The 19,376-nt window shown below is 44.7% G+C and overlaps 1 protein-coding gene across 1 annotated transcript in view; it reads left to right on the top strand.

The window, feature by feature from the left end:
* Window positions 1-2,904, top strand: part of RNF150 (ring finger protein 150) — a gene marked incomplete at both ends in the record, with an annotated part of 112,557 nt that extends 109,653 nt beyond the window's left edge. The window contains one exon of the mRNA XM_079535137.1: window positions 2,786-2,904. Within this exon, the coding sequence (XP_079391263.1) occupies window positions 2,786-2,904 (119 nt within the window). The remainder of the gene's footprint in view (window positions 1-2,785) is intronic.
* Window positions 2,905-19,376: the final 16,472 nt, after the last annotated feature.

The following is a 19,376-nucleotide window of genomic DNA, read 5'->3' as shown; positions in this document are numbered from 1 at the left end:
CTCCAGTTTACAGAATGAAGCACATAAAGCTGAGGGATGAATTAGTATCCTTGTGTTGTCTGCATCTTCCAAAGAAATGTAAGTGCTGACTCCGCAGAATGGGAAGGAGTAAGGAGTGGTGATGCCTGAGCTTTTCTCCCCATTCTGCTGAAGCAGCAGGCTGCAACTTTTGCGTTTTGAACAACTGCACTGATAGCAAGCAAGGGAAATGGAGCATCTATGATCCTGGGCACTTTTGTAGCACTGGAGAAGCAATGCTGGCACATGGGCATGTTTAGGATCCTTTGTTCATTGCTCCTATTGACCTGCATTTTATTCCCAAAGAAAAAATAACTGTGGAGAACACAGTATGTAAAGACCGAGATACAAGAATTCCTCTAAGTACATGAAGTTTATATAAATGTAAAATTGATGTTTGCCATTTTGAAAAGCACGTGCTTCTGTACCTTCGTGGGTGAGACTGTTGGTAGGTGAGGTGTAGATCTGGTTCTGTTCTGTCTGTTTTGAAGGCACTTGATCTTTTTCTTCTATGCAGCTCTGAAAGAAATAGCAAATCTTGAAATAGCATTTCAGCACCATAAATGATTCTCATTTGACTCTCTGACACTTGATTTTGGCCACTCAAACCACCCCTTCAACTTGCCTGTGGCTCAGTCATTCCATTCAGCCAGTTCTTCCTCGCACAGCTAGTTCAGATGAAAGTCACCTTTCTCTCAAAGATGCTCCAAGCAGCTATTCAACAAGGCTAAGCCCTTGGCAACTCTTTCAGGCGGATGTAAACTTGCTCCTAGGTCTACATTTAAACCACCGTTGTCATTGTTTTGGAGAACTGTATTAGTTACAAGGGACTGATGAATAATCCAGTGATCTGGAAGCACATCGTTCGGGCTCAGGGAGCTGTCACCACTACAGATGGTGCTTTAGGTCATGGAGGTGTATGTTGTGCACTTATGCACCCTTGGATCCATCAGTTCACTGCACGGTTACTTGTAATTGAAGCCCACTGAAGTCTACAAGCTATGCCATTCAGTTCATAAGCATCCACTCTGTCCCCATTAGAAATATAGTCTGAAGCAGTGCCGTGAGACATTTTACTACCAGGAAAAAATACAGAGTTATAGAGAGGCTGTGCGTATTAATTGTTTATCTTGCAATCAAGAAAGTATAAAAATAATCCAGGGTGAAAGATGGGGGGAATTATAAAGGAACACGCTGTATTTTTCAGTTTGAATAATGCAGACCTTGCTGAAGCTTTTTCTCTAGAACAGGAGGTCTAATAACAGCACAAGTAAGTACATGTTTTTTCTCTAAAACTGACTTAAAAATCGTGTAGCTCTTGAGAAGAGGCTAATTGTGTTCCTTTAGCTTCAAGTGAAAAATTAAATGTGAGGACTTACTGTTTTCTTGGCTTCTTAATCTTTCATATTGTTTCTTACATACTCAAATTTTAGACACTTAGGCATCAGTCAAGTTCTGCTTCTATTGTTCTATAGTCTGAAAAATAAAATGTGTAAAGGAAAAACTGCCACACATTTAAATACATAATATTGTTACAGTGTAAGTACCATTATTGTAATTAAACCACTTGAAAATAGGAACCATCAAATTTTTCTCTGAGAGACTCCGCCACCTGGGTGATTTTTGTGCCTTTGAAAATCTCCCCAGAGATTCAATGTACTTTGCTTCTCCTGGTTGTTCTTGAAAGAAAATCGGCTTTTAGTTCTTCAAAATCTGTTGGCTTTTTAGCTGCTAGTAAATACGCGCAGAATAAGCACTGCAGAATCAAAAGAAAAATAAGTTATTCCTCCCACACTTGCAGTTTGACTTGCTGTTTGGTGAAGTCAATAATCTGATGCTTACTGTACCTGGGATCATGGATTAAAGTAGCTCTCTTTGGCCTGCATCAGGAACCTGCAAGGCATCTGCAAATCAAAGCAGAGGGTGAGGAAAAATGTGAGGAAAGGCACCAGAGAAGGCAAGTAGCTTGGTCCCATGTTTAATGGCAGAATTAATGACACCTGTGTTGCTCCTTCAAAAAATTCACCTAGAGCCCTGTTAAAAGCCTTGCAGAGGTCGCAGAGATTCTAGTACCCAATGAGGCCTTGAACAGATTTTTTTCCAGTTAGGAGTGTTTTCTTGGTGACCAAGCCATTCCACCATGTGCCTGTGATTTTGTCCTTATTTCACTTCGTTTGGGGGAGTGAGTGGGATGGTGCCACATCATGGAAGGGGCAGGGGAAGGAAGTACTCAGGTGTGTGGGAGGAAGGTCATGGAAATGATGGGCCTAAACAGGATGAGGAAGAGTAGAAAGTGCTACTCATCCAGTCTCCCTGTCATCATGTTTCTCTCTATTGATGGGGTCAAATCTGTGATGCTTTGGCAATGTTTTAAATATGTACTGAATGTTTGGATGTTAGGGAGAAATTCTTTACAGAGAAAGTGGTGAGGTGCTGGACCAGGCTGCCCAGAGAGGTTGTGGATGCCCCGTCCCTGGAGGTGTTCAAGGCCAGGTTGGATGGGGTCCTGGGCAGCCTGGTCTGGTATTAAATGGAGAGGTTGGTGGCCCTGCGTATGGCGGGGGATTGGAGATTCATGATCCTTGATGTCCCTTCCAACCATGGCCATTCTGTGATTCTGTAAGAGCAAAGTTTGGAAACTGAGCACAGCTTCAGTGCCTGAGAAGCCTGGGTTTCTTCGGACCTATCTGCGGATTTGAAATATAGTACTATGTTGACTGAAAGATATGAACATAATGCCCTTTTTCTGTCTTTTCTACTCTCACAGATGAACAGGAGCCAGCAGTCAGCAGCGATTCAGATATTTCATTGATTATGGCAATGGAGGTTGGACTGTCCGATGTGGAGCTTTCCACTGACCAAGATTGCGAAGAGGTGAAGTCTTGAAAAACAAACAGATCTCTGAGACTAAACTACAGGGGAGGGCCACAGGGAGGGACCGAGTCGACCTTCTAGGATTTGGACCAGTCACGCACTTGCCTCCAGAGCACTGTCACTCCTGCACACTCCATTCTGAGATGGTCACGAAAAGCAATAGCAACAGTTGTGTCTGCCTGGATGCAGTTCCATCGTCTACGTACATTCGTAATGTTCACATGGGAGATGAATGCTTCCAGTTTGCCCACATGCTTGAGAGCAGCCATGTAACTCTTGAGTGGCTCATAAATACGCAACTGAAATGACAGCTTGAGTGTTTTCTACACTTGTTCAATTGCGTTTTTGTTGTTGTTTTTTTTTTTTAAGAGGTATGTTTGTTATGTTTGTTTGTTTGTTTATAGTTTGTTATGAATAGACATTCTTTTTGTTGACTGACCCCCAGCTTTTTCAAGAGTTCAGTCCAAAAACCTGAATTCCCCGTTCAATGGTTACTTAATGATCCCACTCCAGGATCTATCATTGCCTGTTATTACTTCATGAAGTACACGTGGCTTCAGAGGCATGGTGCACCAACATCCTGTGTAAATGTGAAACCTGCTTGCATTAAGTGGAGCCTGGGAGATGTTGTAATCTGAAGGTCTTTATTTGTAGGAGTGCTCTGTATTAACAAAGACTGCTGAGATTTGGTTCAAAACAGCATTATTCTGGCTTCTTCGTACAGATGTCTTTGAGACAAGTATGATACAGAGTTGAGGGAGAGAAAGAAGTGTCTTGTAGTCCTTTGCTGCACTGTATGCTGTTAGTACAGTATGTTAGTATGTACTACATGTTAGTATGTACTTACTTCCTTGCTTATATATATGTATACCAAACCATTCTGGGTAGAGAGGAAGGAATCTGAAAATTAACAGAAGTAACCCAAATCAAAACATCCAAATAAGAATCATTTGTGATTTAATCCATCCTTAACTGCGCTTGCAGAGAAAAGCTTATGATTACTTGTTCAATGTAAAATTTCATTTTTCAGTCAAAATATTCAACTGTGAAAAAGCATCCTTAGCTTCCTGTTTTACAAGAGTAAAGGGTTTCTGTTGACAGTCAGATGATTTGAATCACATTACTGCCTCCTGAGTAAGTCAGCAGAATCAACGATTCATCTTACATTGGAATTTCATGGAGAGGTCAAACATTTTCACTTGTATCACTGCAGCATCTCTAAACACAACCATTTGGGTTTCTTGCTATATTTAAATTTCCTTTTAGATTTGCTCAGCTGAGGAAAACAGCTCCCACCCAAAATTCAGATTGTCAGATTTTATTCAGCAACAAATGTATTTAGAACTGTACCCAAAGTTCTGGACAGCTTGCTTTTTTATTGTGGGAAGAAGGAAGATTTATACTCCGTTCTTTGGGTTCAATTAGAATTCAGTTTGTTTTAGGGCTTTTTTTTTTTTTTTTTTTTTTTAATGTTTTTAGCCCGTAAGTTGTAGGGTATGTTTGAGGCTTGAAAACCATGATCCAGATATGTGCCCTGATGTTTTTATAAGCCATTCAAATGAACATCTCTCCTTAATTAATGAAATGCAAGCAGTTTGGAATCTGTTTCATTCGAAAAGGACGTTAGAGATTGTTAGGGAGCATGCAGCTGAGTCACTCTTGCCAATATTTGTGACCCTATTCCCTGCCACTAGGGGTAATGCTGCCACTGTCAGGGGAAATTCTGCTTAAATTCACCCGTTCACAATAGAGTTTACACCAAGTACCACATCAACCCCACTTAAGCTCTGAATATAGTGCTGAAATGAGATACAGGTGGTGCTTACACCTCCTATTGGCCCTTTACATAGTGGTGAAACGTCACAGTTGACTGTAGGGGGAAGGCAGAAGCTGGTTATACGCAGACAGGGCTCCCAGTGGGAAGTACAGATGCTGGTATATTATCTTCAGTAGTACTGGATCCTGGGTGCTTCATGTCACAGAGCATCGTAATCCTATGTCCGAGTTATCAGTGGTCCTTTCACAGCCGCCTGCTGCAGCCCAGCACACAGACAAAGCCTTTGACTGAATTGCTGGAGTACCCGCCACAAAGTCTTTTTTGCCAGAGGAATTAAGCTAATGGACAAACTGACTGATTATCTGTTGCTATAATGGAGTACCCTACAGTACAGCACAGCAAATGAGGTCTGTGTTTGCACCAGAGGCTGTAAAAAAGGCAAGGCAGGAGATGGAGCCTCCAGTTAATGGTGAAGGGGGTCGTTTGCCTGGCAAAATCATTAAGGGAGCCATGCTGAATGCAGCAGCACATCGTAACTGAGCCCCTGCCCTTATCATTAGGAGCAATAATACTTCTCCTGAGTACCCCATCCTAGATCCAGTCCCTTGGCATCTAGGGCTGGCCACCATCAGGGGCAGAGTGCTTGGCTGGGTACGGTGTTTTTACGTCTCACCATATTCTGTTCTTACAAAAGAGTGGTCCTAGCTCATCTGGGCCGGGAGCATTTTGGCTTTTGTTTTCCAAATTCTACCTGCAGTTCTGCTCAGGAAAGATTTTTCTCCATCTCTCTCTTGCGGTGTTGCATAGCTCTGAGTGCTGTGAAGTGATCTCAAGTGCAGAGGCAGGTCACACCTCACTGAAGGCAGAACTTAGGAAAGCATTTACGTAGATGTTCTAATCCATCCTTGTTCAGAAAAGCACTTATGGTTAATTTTGGGCTTGTACGGAAATGACATTATTTTGAACAGGTCCTCTATGAATGTATTTAAACCCCTGTGTCAAATGGAAATGTTTTCCTAAAGTAGGACCTGGCTGCCAGTATTTTTTGTACATATGACCTGTGGATGCCTTGGGAATTTGAGGTGCTTCAGAAATACTAAGACCTCAGAGGTTTGTTTGTAACAGACAAAAGCCTTAATTCTGCAGATCTGCGTGTCCATGCACAGTTTTGCCTGTGTGAATCTCTCCACTGTGATTCTTCACAGGGTAAAATTAAACCTCCTCGTTGGCACATTTGGGCAAAATTATTCCCTTCCTAAGAGCGTTTGGCAATTTCTCAGTATTGCTGCCTGCCAGCCCTGCATTAAACAGGTGGGATTCAGCTGCCGGGGGCACAGCACTACCTGTTCAGAACAGAGAGCAGCCTTTGGCCTGCAGCGATGGAGAAACAAAATCCTCAGGTGCCCTCTGACAAAGAGTGCTCAAGAATGTAGTTCTGCACACCTGCACAGCATGGCTTTACTGCTACAGCCACTGCCTGCTGCCAGGACAGCACGGACAGGGCAGGGGTTACCTCCTCCACAGGGCTGGCGGCTGGAGGACAGCACAGCTCTCTGAGAAGTGTTCCTGTTGCTTTTCCTGCTCCTGTCACCTGAAGCTCTTTCCTGTTATTTCCCTATAGCGAATACTGTGTGGGAGAGCATTTGCCAGCTTGTCTTCATTCCAGCTGTGTTGAAGAATAAACCTTGGGCAAGCAGAGCCCGTGCTCTGCATTCCCTTTGGTTTTCATGAGTTTCACTAAGCTGCAGGTCTGTTTGATAGGTACGAGACATAAAAAATTGCATGAGTTCTGTGCTCATAGCCAGCCTAATGTGTGTGCAGGCATGCAAGGCACCAGCTCTGAATCCTTTCCTCAGCTCAGCCGTTCTGGTGGAGATCTTTGCTGTGGGTTTGGGAGGTTATGTCTTTTCCTGACTGCCTCAGAGCTTGGGAAACAGGATTGGGATGGATGCAGTGCTACATTTAAGCATTCTACAGAATTACTTTCCACATATGCGTATGTAAGTACATTAATATGTCTATGGAAACTGTAGTGAAAACAAGCTGCTGCCATTTTTAGAGTGTTTCCATATGTGAGAGAACATGGCAATAAAAAAAAGGCTTTGTGGAAGCAATTTGAAATAAAAATCCTGAGATCACATATAAGAGGTCCCTGAGATCTCACTACTTTAATGAAATCTGGGCCAGATCCAGATGATGATGTCACAAGAAGGCCAGTACTTCGTCTCCTATTGAACAACCAGTTTGTGATATGTTCTTGTTTTGTGAACAAAACGAATCCAAGCACTGAAGACAGAGGTAGATCAGAATTCAGTGTTTCACGAAGAATACACATTTTGTGATCCAAAATCTTTGTTGTCGCATCTGGTAATCCAGCCTCTCCTCCTCCTTGCTAAATAAAAAGAGGTGCTCATCTAACTTGAAACATGTCGAGCTCAGAAGATGCTTGCACCTGGGTGGGTTGTCCTGGCAGATATCTATCTGCAGATCTCTTAACACCTCTATGTACTTTTAGTCATTAGTATACTGCTGCAGATTCTTCATAAAATATATTTTAGTTCCCACTCTGGTTTAACCTGGAGTGCAGTTGTCGCATAGATTTTCTAGTCTTTTGCCTTGCAAACTTTTTCCTTGGAATGTACACTACAGCCCTAAGAGGGGATTCAGTGATGAACAGGCAAAGATCAGAGCATGAGCCTTTGTAGACAGCCTGCAAGTCCTCACTGTGGCAATTGGTCTGCACTGAAATGATGAGTCAGGTTGTGCCTGGCAGCAGGAGATGCTTTTCAGCCCAGGCAGTTGGGAGTCTCCCAGGTTGTGTTTATAAGAGCCTCATTCCTGCCTGGTCTCTTGTCCATAGAAAAGCTAATTTCAAACTAAGCATATAGTTTGAAATAAGCCAGGAGAATGAGTCCACAGGCCGTGCAAACCATGAAGATCAGTAATTGCTTATTACCTTCTATTTCATTAGCAAGAATGGAGACTTTTTAACCATTTGTAGTTCTCATAGAGCCTTGTTGGATGAAAGTTTCTGGTCTGCTAGAAATACAGGCCGGGGCAAGGTGGCTGTCTGAACAGAAGGCGGGAATGGCTTGCTGTTCTGCTGTATCCATTTTGCAGGACTGAAACGGTAGAGAAATCCATCCGTCACAATGGATCGCTCCAGCACAAGGGAAGGGAATTGGTGGGATAAAGCCAACGCCGTTCAGCCTTCTCTCTGGCAATTTGTGCTGCCCGAGTCTCTCGTAAGGGGGGTGTTGTTCTAGCGGGCTTTTTAATAGGGACAACTGATCCAACACAAGCACTCCTTGAATTCTAACAAGCTGCTACCTGGACGAATGGAGAGTCGTGCGGCTGAAAGAGGAGCGCCAGATGGGCTCCGCGCTCGGGCTGCGCGTGTAGCAGATGGCAGCTGCGGGCTGGGAGGCGGCGAGCGAGGGCGAAGGCTGCCCTCTGCTGTGCGGCATCACCGCGGCTCAGAGCCGCTCAGCTCGCTTCCTCCTCCCTGGTTCTGGTTCTTCTTTTCCATGGGAAAAAAAACAAAAAAAACAAAAAAAACAAAAAAACAAAACAAAAAAAAAAAAAGCTTTCTCAGCACGAGCTGTATTTCAAGGAAAGAAGCAGAGGGGGAAAGATGGATGAAATGTGTTGAGGGAAAAGCCAGTGGATGGGTTTTCCATCTGAAATTAATCTTGGCTCTCTTGACTATTTTAATTGTGCATCGGTGGAAGCTATTGCTTTCTGGAGCAAAAGCCAAAAAAAAAAAAAAAAAAAAAAAAAAAGAGGAATATAAAGTAGAAATAGCATTTTCCTTTTTAGTTAATTTCCCAGTTCTTCAGTCTGTGTAGTGTTAAAAAACAATAGCAAGATCAGGACGCTTGGTTGCTCCAAATTATTGCAGCTATCCCAAATCTAAACATTTTGTATGTGCACATAATGCCATCCTTCCTTCTTGCTCCACGTTTGGAAGCTGAAATTACTGTACCATTTTGTAATTAGAAATGTAAAGAGGGGACAGCGGGTGGGAGGGTCTGTTCTATCTATAGCAAGATGTTCCTTGTATTTAGTGAACACTTCAAATGGTTTTGTACTTGTCAAGATATACATTCCATCCATTTCCAGAAGAGAATTACTTTTATTTAGAGTAGTTTATAAGCAAACCAAAACAAATTGCGGTGTCCTATTTGGACGCAGCTCATGAACAGAGCAGAAGTATTCTGGTTTCGAGTGATGGCTCCAATGTTTTTTTCCAGCAACATCTCCTCTCGCATGCTGCAGAGCCACACCAGCAAATGCCAGTGTTAAAAAGGGAGTGGAGAAAAAATGAATGAATACCATATGCATCAGTGCACAGCTTGCCAAAGTAATTTCCAGTTGGGAAACAACGTTCTGTATCAGTGAAGTTCTCAGAGGCGGTCGGTCCCGCAGCACGCGACAGGACAGGGTGTGCTGCAGCCCTGCTTCTCCCTGCAGCTGACAGCCTGAGAAACCTGGGGCACACGGTAAGAGCATCACACTCACACACTGCATCTCAGCATCTGCGGGGCCGTAGGGATGGGAACGTGGTTTTGGCCGAAGCCGTTCTGCAGGTACTGGCGCTGCACTGGTTTTGTTTGAGTGGGAATTGGAGTTGGGAAGCAGCTAGTGAAAGGCTGTGACAAAATCACACTGTGGCGTTTGCATAGGCAGCTCTTTTTCTTCCCATCAGCTTTTTTTTTTGGTCCTCCTACCTGTGAATGTGCTGCCAAAACGGCAGTAGCAGTTTGTGAAGCGAGCCTTTTTTCTAGGTTTACTTTCTGTATCGCATTGCAAACACAGCTTAACTCTTTGCTGACATTTTATGATGTGTACACCTTCCCTTCCGATGCACTTTAGCTCTCTTGAAAAAAATGTGGGAGTCGGAAGCACCATCCTAAAGGGATTTGCCTGCAATCATGAGGCACGCGCTTTTCTTTCCTTTTCATCTTGCTTTGTTATATACTGTAAATGCTATAGAGCATGGACAGTGACTCAGCTGGGGGAAGTACTGAAACATTAAGGGTAATATTTGGAAGCGTTATTCAGTAGTACAACACGGCTATTTTTGTTATATAGAAGATTATAATGTAAATATGTGAGACTGTGTTATTATGTACTAGTAAAATATTGCAACTATCAAAGTTAAGATTGTGAATTTCAAGGAATTTTATTGCAAGTTTTTTAATAAAATGAATCTGATGACCGTGTCCTATGTATTTTCTAACAGACAGTCAAGCTGGCACTCTCTGATGTGTGAAAGTCATTGTTTCTCACTGCTAACTTTGGCACCAGCAGAAAGCAGAAGCTGCAGCCAAGAGGGACCCAAGCCGCAGCCTGGCTGCCTGCTTCTGCCTGGCTCTTGTTGTTCTGCAGCTGCTTTTGATCAGAGAGCAGCAGTTGGTGGGGGTGAACACCTCCATCCCGAAGGGAGAGCTGCGGTCACTCTAAGTGCTGGGCATCGTGTGTTAAATCAGCCTTATGGTGTGACAACCCTGCTGTGCCACATGCAGAACGGCACTGCTGGTGTGAGGAGTCATCAAGCTGCTCGTCCCTGGATCCTTCATCCCCAAAGGTGTTGTTGCTGGGAGAGACAAGGCACTGTCATATATGCAGCCCACGGGACTGACATATGCAGCATAGGTGTGCTGCTTGCAAGAGGCTGGGGGCATGGTAAAAATCCTGCCCAAAAGAAATGTAAGAGACTTGAAAGTTTTTTGGAAGATGAAGGGGAAAAAAAAAAGGAAAAAAAAAGGTGTCAGAAAGCCCTGAAAGAGCTGCAGCCATCCTGCAGGCACACAGCTCTCCCTGATCCTGGCTCATGATTTCAGCTTGGCAGCTGATGCTCCCAGAAGGCACGCCTTGCTCCCAGTCACAGCAGTGCATTCGAGGTGTGGATGTGCCAGGTCAGCTGGGGCCTAACGCACATCCCCCAGAAGAAAGGGGCAGCTGTGTGTTAGGTAAAGCCCAGCTCCCCAAATCTGCCCTGCCTCGTTGCCTCGCTCACTCCCGCTAAGCAGGAAATCAGCTATGGTTTAACGTGTTTCTGTCAGCAGCACTGGGAATTTATGCTGCCCATCTAACCTGTGCCTGCACGGCCTGAGCAACCTGTCCCACCAGCCCCACTCCACATAGCCAAAATAACCCCTGGGCTGCAGAGGAAGGTTTGAGGTACCGCCAGCCCAGGCTCCAGGTCTCTCTCTTGCTTTGTCCCAAGTCCAAGCACAGGGGGGCGGCCGTGGGAGAGAGCAGGGCCAGTTTCCCCCAGCAGAGTTGCTATGTGATCTGCACACACAACACAGCTGCTGCTGCTGCTGCTGCTGCAGATCTCGTGGGCGGCGGCATGCTCGGGTGTCGCAGCAGCAGTAACCCAGTGCTGAGCTGCTGAGAATGGCATCAAGGCTATAAATAACCAGGGGCGTAAGGCAATTAATTCCAGGCTGCAAGCACATACGTAGGGCTTGGGTTACATCACTCTTTTCTGCACAAATGTGCTTCATTTCTAGTCCAAGTGGAGAAATAAGGCTTTGCTGCTCCATACTTTTTTTTTTTTTTTCTTCCCTCTAACAGGAATAAGTCAAAATCAACTCAGTCCCACGATTCAATGAGGTGACCTTCAGATCCATCACAATCAATAGAAAGGACTGGATAGTCTTTTCTAAGAGCATTATCCAGACTTGCGCTGTGCCAGCCTACCCAGGGTCCCTTCTCTCCCATGAGACCCAAAATGTGGTAGGAAAGTGAGCAAGCTTTGTATTACACAGCTGAAGGTGCCCTAAGGGCAGCTGCCTATGCCAAGTTGTGGATGTTAACTCCAAAGAAAATGGCTCTAAAAAGGCAGCACTGTAACATGGGGTGAGAGGGTTTAGGGACATCCTGCAGAGAATCCGGGCTGGATAGGGCTCTCCAGGCTGGATGTGGTTCTGGGCAGCCTGGTCTGGTGGTTGGCGACCTTGCACGTAGCAGGAGGGTTGAAAATAGATGATCATTATGGTCTTTTTCAACCCAGGTCATTCTATGATTCTATGATTTTATGATTCTATGAATAAGAGGGCTTGAGGGCCAAGAAGAAATCCATAATGGGTTAATGCACTCATATCCATGATAGATGAGCCTTAGGAAGTCAATGTTCAATAAGTCAGCGTGCAATTTTGTAATGCACTCATTCCTCAGCCTTCACTCCTCATGCAAGCAAGCTGAGAATATATGCAAGCCCTGGTAAAAGATGAAGCAGGGAAAGTAATACCATTCTCACATGCCTTGGCTGCCCTCTGCTGTAGGCCACCCCTGCGCTCCTCTGGCCGTCCTGCTAGACAAATGCAGCTTGGCTTTGTAGTCTGGCCTCTTACTTTTGAGATAGCAGACAGGCTTGGACAGGGAGGCCAGCAGTGACTCACAGTGGTTGAAGCCCAGGCAGATGTCCTCCTCCTGCTCTAGCTGGAAAGCATGGTAGCTTCTGGCAGAGGAACAGAGCAGACATCTGGGAGCAGTAATAAATCAGATGTGCTGGCCAAGCCCCAGAGCTCAGATAAGGTTGTTCCTCTGTCCCTGCTCTGGGCAGCTGTGCTGGTTCCAACCCAGATTGCACCTGAACCATATCTGACTGAACAGAGGCCAGGAGCAGATGCCAAAAAAGAAGCAGCACCAGGGTGGTTGCCTCCTGCATGTCATTCCTGGCCTTTCAGATATCTGGCACATCTCTGGGGCTTCCTAGCAGCAGGGGCTAGGCTTGCTCAGTTGTGTTTTGTGTGGTTGCTTTGCTGTGCCTCAGCACATCCTTGCTGCCTTTCTGCAAACCCCATGAGCCTCTAATGAATTACACAGCACGGAAGTCCCAGCTACAAGAGCTAAGGCTAGAGATATTGACATGGCAGTCTGAAGCCAGCAAGCACCAAGTAAAGTCCTTGTGGCCAGCAACAGTGCGTGTGGTTAGAAGCTGGCAAAATTGGGGGTCAGAAGCAAAATGGGGGAAATGGAAGGAGGTTTTTCACACAGAGGGTGGTAACGCACTGGAACAGGTTGCCCAAGGAGGTTGTGGATGCCCCATCCCTGGAGGCATTCAAGGCCAGGCTGGATGTGGCTCTGGGCAGCCTGGTCTGGTGGTCTGTGGCCCTGCACATAACAGGGGTTGAAACCAGGTGATCATTGTTGTCCTTTTCAACCCAGGCCATTCTATGATTCTGTGAAACAGGCAGGCAACCACCCACGGGGGAGAGCAAAGAGGATGCTGAGGTATCCCAGAGCTCGCATTGTATGCGGCTGATGGACGAACTCCGCTTGCTGACCACCACCCGCTCTCTCTCCGCAGAGCTCGCTGGCCCCGCACCTGGCGCAGCTCACGTCACCCGCGGCTGCAAACCAGGATCCGTTTTCCACCTCCGGCGTTTCCCCACCAGGCGGCTCTCGCTCCCTGCAAATGCGTTTCCCTGCGCTGTGCGGCCGCGTGTCGGAGCCGCAGCGATCGTCACTCGCAAACCAAAGCAGGGATTTGGGTGAAGAGAAAAAAACGCACCGAAATGGGATTCTGCCTGTGGGGTGCTGTTGTAGCCCAAACACGAGGAGCCCCAAGCAGCATGTGCTTCTGCTTTACAGAAGCACAACCCGACGGCAATTCAGGTGCGCTTTGGGAGCATTCAGTCCTCCAGCCAACATCTGCACCTGTGTAGGCTGAGTTTCAGGCCCACGAGATAAAACAGTGTGGTGGGAATGCTTTGACATGTGAAATATTTGATCGGTTTGGGGCTCCTGCCCTGAGGGTGGCTGGGTCTGAGAGTCAGGCAAGCAGCAAAAACTTGGATGGGGAGAATCATGCAAAAAGCGCGTTACCTGCAGTGTTATTTAGATGAGGGGGTTGGTTTTAGGGTTGGGTGTTTTTTCTTTGTTGTTTTTATAAGTTCTATAGAAATGAGGAGGAGGAGGCGGTGTTTCTTATGGAGGACTGACAGCAAACTATGCATGCTTTCAGCTAGGGAGCTGCTCTGAAAAGGATTGTTAGTTCTTGGAAAAGCCATTTCTACTTGCCTACACTGTGAAGTCCTAAGCCCAACCAGCTGGCAAGGCTCCCCAGATGTGTTTGATGAGTCGTTAGCAATGAGCAGCACAGGGCAGCTGCATCTCGAGGTGTGGGGGATGGAAGCTCTCAACATGGTGGGAAGGTGATTGTCGTGGGGTCTGTAGGGCAAGCAATGACCTTTATGTAAGTATGGGTTTAATCTGTGGGAATCTGTTTGTGCTGGTTGAAAGAACTGAATGAGAGCATGAAGAGCACATCAGCAGTCAATTGCCTGCTGTTCTGATAGCTACTGCTTGAGCATTTTACGCCTGTTTTGTCAGCAACCAGACTTGATAAGTGGTGAAGCAGCTTTGCTCTGACCGTGAGAGTTTGTCTCTTTTGTGCTGAATGTAATTTTATGCAGCTGTGAGATCATCTCTCTGGGGATTTGGTTTGGCCAGCAAAAGGGTGAATCCGTGCTGCTGGATCTCACTCTGTACATCTGAGTGTTAAGCAGAGCAATTCAGAAATGCATTTCACTGTCTCCAATGAAATCTGACTCTGAACAAAAGCCACATGTTAAATGCAAACTGTGTGTGGTGTGTCAATGTGATTACTTCTTTTCTTTCTAGTAGTACAGTGTCAGCTTGCTCCTGTTCCTTGATTACAATATCAGAAACCTTCCTAAATGCCATTACGTTGCTGTTATTAGGAAATGTTATCTGTTCTGTTTATTCTCTACTGTGGGTGGAAATGGAGATGACTTCTACTGTTGGGATTTCATAAGGCTTGCTGGTAAGCAGGGAGTCAAATGCTTTTCTTCTGCTTTACTTCACAGTAAATGTTGTTGCTCTGTTTCTCCTTTCTCCCTGCCTTTGCTGTATCCTTTCAAAGGCTGGTGTTCTGCAAAATAACGCACACAGAAGCTGCAGTTATTCCAATAACCTGTTTCAGAACTTTTATTGAGGTTTTTCAAGCTCAAATAGCATTCTTGCTTTCATTGAATCCTTTTCAGAGAGGTCACACTTTTTACCCTCTTTTTTTTTTGTTGGTTTGTTTTGTGTGTGTGTTCATTTTCTGCTCATAAATGAGATTTTTCCATAGCAATACCTCTCTGTGTTGGTTGTGCTCCCAACTGTAGCCTGCTTATTGCTCATGAGAAAAAAAAAATGCGGAGAAGGTTGTTCTGTGTTTGGAGTGCATATATCCAATGTACTTCAAACTGGTTTATATCTTGTTTGTGTAGCTCTTTTTGGTTTATAGGGTTCTTTTTCTTGTGTTATTTTTCTAATAGGAAAGGTTTTGTGTTTTTTGGTGGTGGTTTTTTTTTTTTTTTTTTAGCTGTGGTGAGTTCATAATTTCTTTCCAGTTCATATCTACAGAAGCTCAGTAGCCAGCTGTCTCTTGAAGTAATGGTTGTCATCCACTTCCATTTATCATCTGCTTGCTCAGAGCACTAGAAACCAGGGATAGTGGGCAATCTGATGGCAAAAGTTTGCTCTACTCAAATGTTACACAAAACACCTGCTGGCAATGCAGTCAGCAAGGGGAGGTAATAGCTCTATGTTGAGGGCTGTGCCTCCGGTGGGGCAGAAAGGCCAGTAACTGCACCAGGGTTCACAACAGCTGGTGTGAAGTCCTGCATCTGCAGCACTCTCAGGCACCTCGAAGCAGAATTCAAAAGCTGCTATTTGCCATTAGAAGCACCCAGAGGTCTGTAACCTTGTAGGATACAAAGCATGTCTTTCTTAAAGACTGATATCAAAGCTTGTTGCTTGATTTGTACAGGAAGCTGAGGATGTGTAAAATGTAGAAAGCAATCCCAGTTTTTTCACTCCTGTTTGAAATGAAGGCATGAAAGAGATGAAACCTAAGACCAGAGAAAGGCAATGCTATACTGCAGTGCCCTATCGATCTGTGGATTGCACTGCTACTTAGGATGACTGCGCCACAAATAACACTTCTAGTTTTACTAACCAGAACTAAAACAACCACGGGATGAAAACACGAGCTTCTTAGGCATAAATCTTTCTGCTGCTTTTCTGATGGTTTGGTGGAGTGCTGAAGAAACGCTTTCTGTGATCCGTGCACTTTACTGCAGTGCTTGGTTGCATGCGTTATGAATCTTTTATGTTTTGCTTTAGAGTAGCTTACAACACGTACGTGGGAAGGCTGAGTGCCAGAGCCTTGGCTGATATCAGTCGATATAAAGCCATTGACTTCAGAGGTGGGCTCCCCCTGCTGAGGGCTCAGGCAGCTTTTACCCATCCTCTCAGCCCTGTGTTGGGGGTGGGAGCACTGGTAAGGATCTCATACTGTCTCCTGCTAGTGGTGGCTCTACTTGCCAACATGCAGGATGGCTGTGGTGGCTTAGCTCTGCTTGTGTAGGTGACACCCATCTATAGTCAAGGGGCAATCAGCAGCACCACAGCACTAAGTGGTTAATTTTAATTATGATGTGTTAGAGCTGCTGCTGAAAACTTTTTTATTTTTAATTCGAACTCTCCGTTAATATATTGATGTGTAATAACTAGTCCAGCAAAACCCAGGTCATAGATATTAGAAGGCTGGGCAGTGAGAGCTGGGGGAGGTGAGTTGAGAAGGTGACAGCTCAACCTTTCCCTAAGCATTATTGCTGTGTTAAACAGCCAGTATCCTTCAGAAAGCATTGCCAGAGGACTCAAAGGGGTCGAACAGTCTGCCAGTGCCATCCATTACAAATCACAATTTCAGTTGTACTTGCACCAAGAAATCCCTGCCTTTACAAGAGCTTTTCCTTCTTGTTTTCAGGATAGAGAAGGTCAGGCTCTTTGGGAGCTGATGGGGATGAGCTGCTGGTCTTGCTGCCGCCCACATAGCTTCCTGGCTATCCCTGTCCAAGCCATGTATCCATTCCTTGTTGTCTACTTACATTTGGGTTGGCTATGTGCTGAGGACATCAAGCAAGACCAAGCAACAGGAACTGCTCAGATGATTTCTTCCCAGTATGCAGCCAGAGATTCCACTGCACTTCAGACCAAGTATATTTACTCTCTGTTTGCTACTGGAAAGGAAAGTAACTAAAAATAAAACCCAGGAATTGCAGGGAGAAAGGATGTGTTTCATTGTATATTAAAGTTGATGGATTAAGCCCCAGTTCCTGATCTTTCTTTTTTGAGAAACAGACTTCACAGGAATAGTTTTCACTCCAGCTACGTGCTGCTTCATTAGGCAGGCCCAGGAGACTGCACAGAGAATTAAACCTGTACGAAATTACTCTCCAACGATATCAGCCCTTTCTGAAGTGATGCATAATGAAGTTATAGAGGAGAACAAGTCAGTTCACAAAAGACCGCCTTCTCGAATGCCTGCTTTTCCCCATCCCCACCCTTAGTAGATTCTTCATTCTTGGACTTCAGTAAATGAAGTCACTAATCAGGTATGTGGGTCTCTTCTTCATGGCAGCTGCTCTCATGGAGATGAGGTGAGCAAAGGATTCTATTATGCATAGGACTGGCTGAAAATTCAATGCTTCTCTCTTCTGGGTTTTCAGACACATCTGGAAACAGCATTTACAAGACTCACTTTTATTCCTACCAAGCCAGTGACTCATGAAAATGCTGAGAGCCATGTAAGGAGGAGTTCCCATGCAGTTACAAGTACCCTTCTACGTTGCCTGTTTTTCAGTTTTATTTATTTCAAGTTTATTTCTTTTTCTAAAGAAAGAACTGAAGGTGTGTGAACCAAGCCTTTGTCCTCTTTGCCTTCCTTTCTTTCCTTGCATGATGCTCAGTACAGCTTTGAATGAGGCTCTGGTATCAGCCTACAGGGATTTTGCAGGCTCTGTAGCACAGCATCTGAGTCATGCTCTAAAAATAGCCAGGAAAATGTCAGCCTAGCCAAAGTCATTGGCTGATTAACAACAGAGCTTCAGGATTCCAGATACACACCTGATATTAACTATCTATTTGAGCTGTTTAAAAGGCATGTGTTAGTGCTTTTTATATATATATATATATATATATATATATATATATATATATATATATTTATATAATTAGAAATTATAGAACAAGCTGTCTCTGTGTTATTACAAAGCAGCTCTAATTAATGCTATTGTGCTTCTTCTTGTTGGCACATCCTGGGTGCTTTCAATATACGAAGCAATGAAACTATCACATTTCTTGGACATGTTTTCCCGTTTTGCAGGTGTAGAAGGGAAATAGTGGCAAAATGACTTGCATTAGCTGCACAGAATGTTGGCTGCAGACTTCCTGACTCAGATTTCCATATTCCTTCTGGGTCTATCCAGCAGCACGTGCAGTAAAGGACATTACTGTGGCCTTGTGGTGGAGTTGAAATTGACGGTTATTTCTTTGTTAGTCTGAAGTGATCATATAAAAACTGGGTGACTGCACTGTCCATGGGTGTGACTGCACAACATCTGTTACAGCCAGGAAGGTATGAGTGACAACAGTTATGCAGAAAAGAACTAAGACTGCCTGGCTGGAAGAATGGCTTGTCCTTTCCCAGCAAGAAGAGAGAGAAATGAATTTAAAACCCATTAGGAGCTAAGACACAACAAATCTTTAGACCCTGGATATGGTGCAAAATGTGTGGATATGGTGCAAAACTTGTGGATAGGATTTCCTACAGGGGTAGGAGATGGTCTGTGTAAAGTTTGAGGCTGGGCTCTGGAATGTGGTGGAGGTGCAGCTGTGGTTCCCTTCCTGTGCCCTGAGGGTTGATAGGTGTGAGCAGGAGGGAAGTCCTGCACTGGACTTGTCACAAGGGAAGACCGTAGAACGAATCGTCATGAGCAGACTGGATGCTGGTGCCTGACAAGCTGTTGCTGGATAGCAAATGCTTTGCTGGCTGGGCTACCTGTTGGTATGCTCATCATATGCTCACCATAGAATCACCTTTAAGATCATCCAGTTCCAACCCCCCTGCCAGCCTCTGATCATTTTCGTGGCCATCGTCTGGACCTGATCCAAGAGTTCCACATCTTTCTTGTGCTGAGAGCCCCAGGCTGGATGCAGTTCTGCAGATGGGGCCTCACAAGAGCTGAGTAGAGGGGGACTAATTTGGAAGTAAATTATACTGGTCTTGGATTAAGGGATTCTTTTTCCCCCAGAATAAGGTAATGCTGCAGGGAATAATTCAGATACAATCGTAATAGTATAAATTCATAGTCTGTTAATTTTAATGTGTAGACCTATGCCTTGTAGAAAGAAAAAGTTAAAAATGATTGTTGTAATGGGTATTTTCAAATGTTGTGTCTAAATCAATTAATCACTGATAATCTGGAGACTTGGGTCTCATGCAATCAGTAGAAAATGGACTAGAGGCAGTCATTGCTTATTTCTACAGCACTAGAGTCAAACTGGAGTGAAAATACAATGAAGGCAACAGACAGCTTCTGCATGCTGCAGATCAGCACATCATACTTATACTGTTGTATTATAAATCTGGATTATCTTGATATATATTTAATGACTTCATATTTTGTTTCCAGGCATCCTGTCTTGGCCTGTCTGCTTTTATACTGACAGCCTGGTTAGCCAGAGGCACCCTGCACGTGTTCACTTGCATGTTTAGCTGGATGGTAGCCTAAGAAAGGCCAGAATAGCGAGGCCCAACACTGGGGGAGTTCTTTCCCTCCTCTTCTCGTGTTTGTGTCCACGGAATATTTATTTGATAGAGCAGCACTGTCTGCTT

Source organism: Tetrao urogallus (assembly GCF_951394365.1).
Source record: "Tetrao urogallus genome assembly, chromosome: 4".
Classification (NCBI taxonomy): Eukaryota; Metazoa; Chordata; class Aves; order Galliformes; family Phasianidae; genus Tetrao; species Tetrao urogallus.
This window is presented reverse-complemented; position numbering and strand designations above follow the sequence as displayed.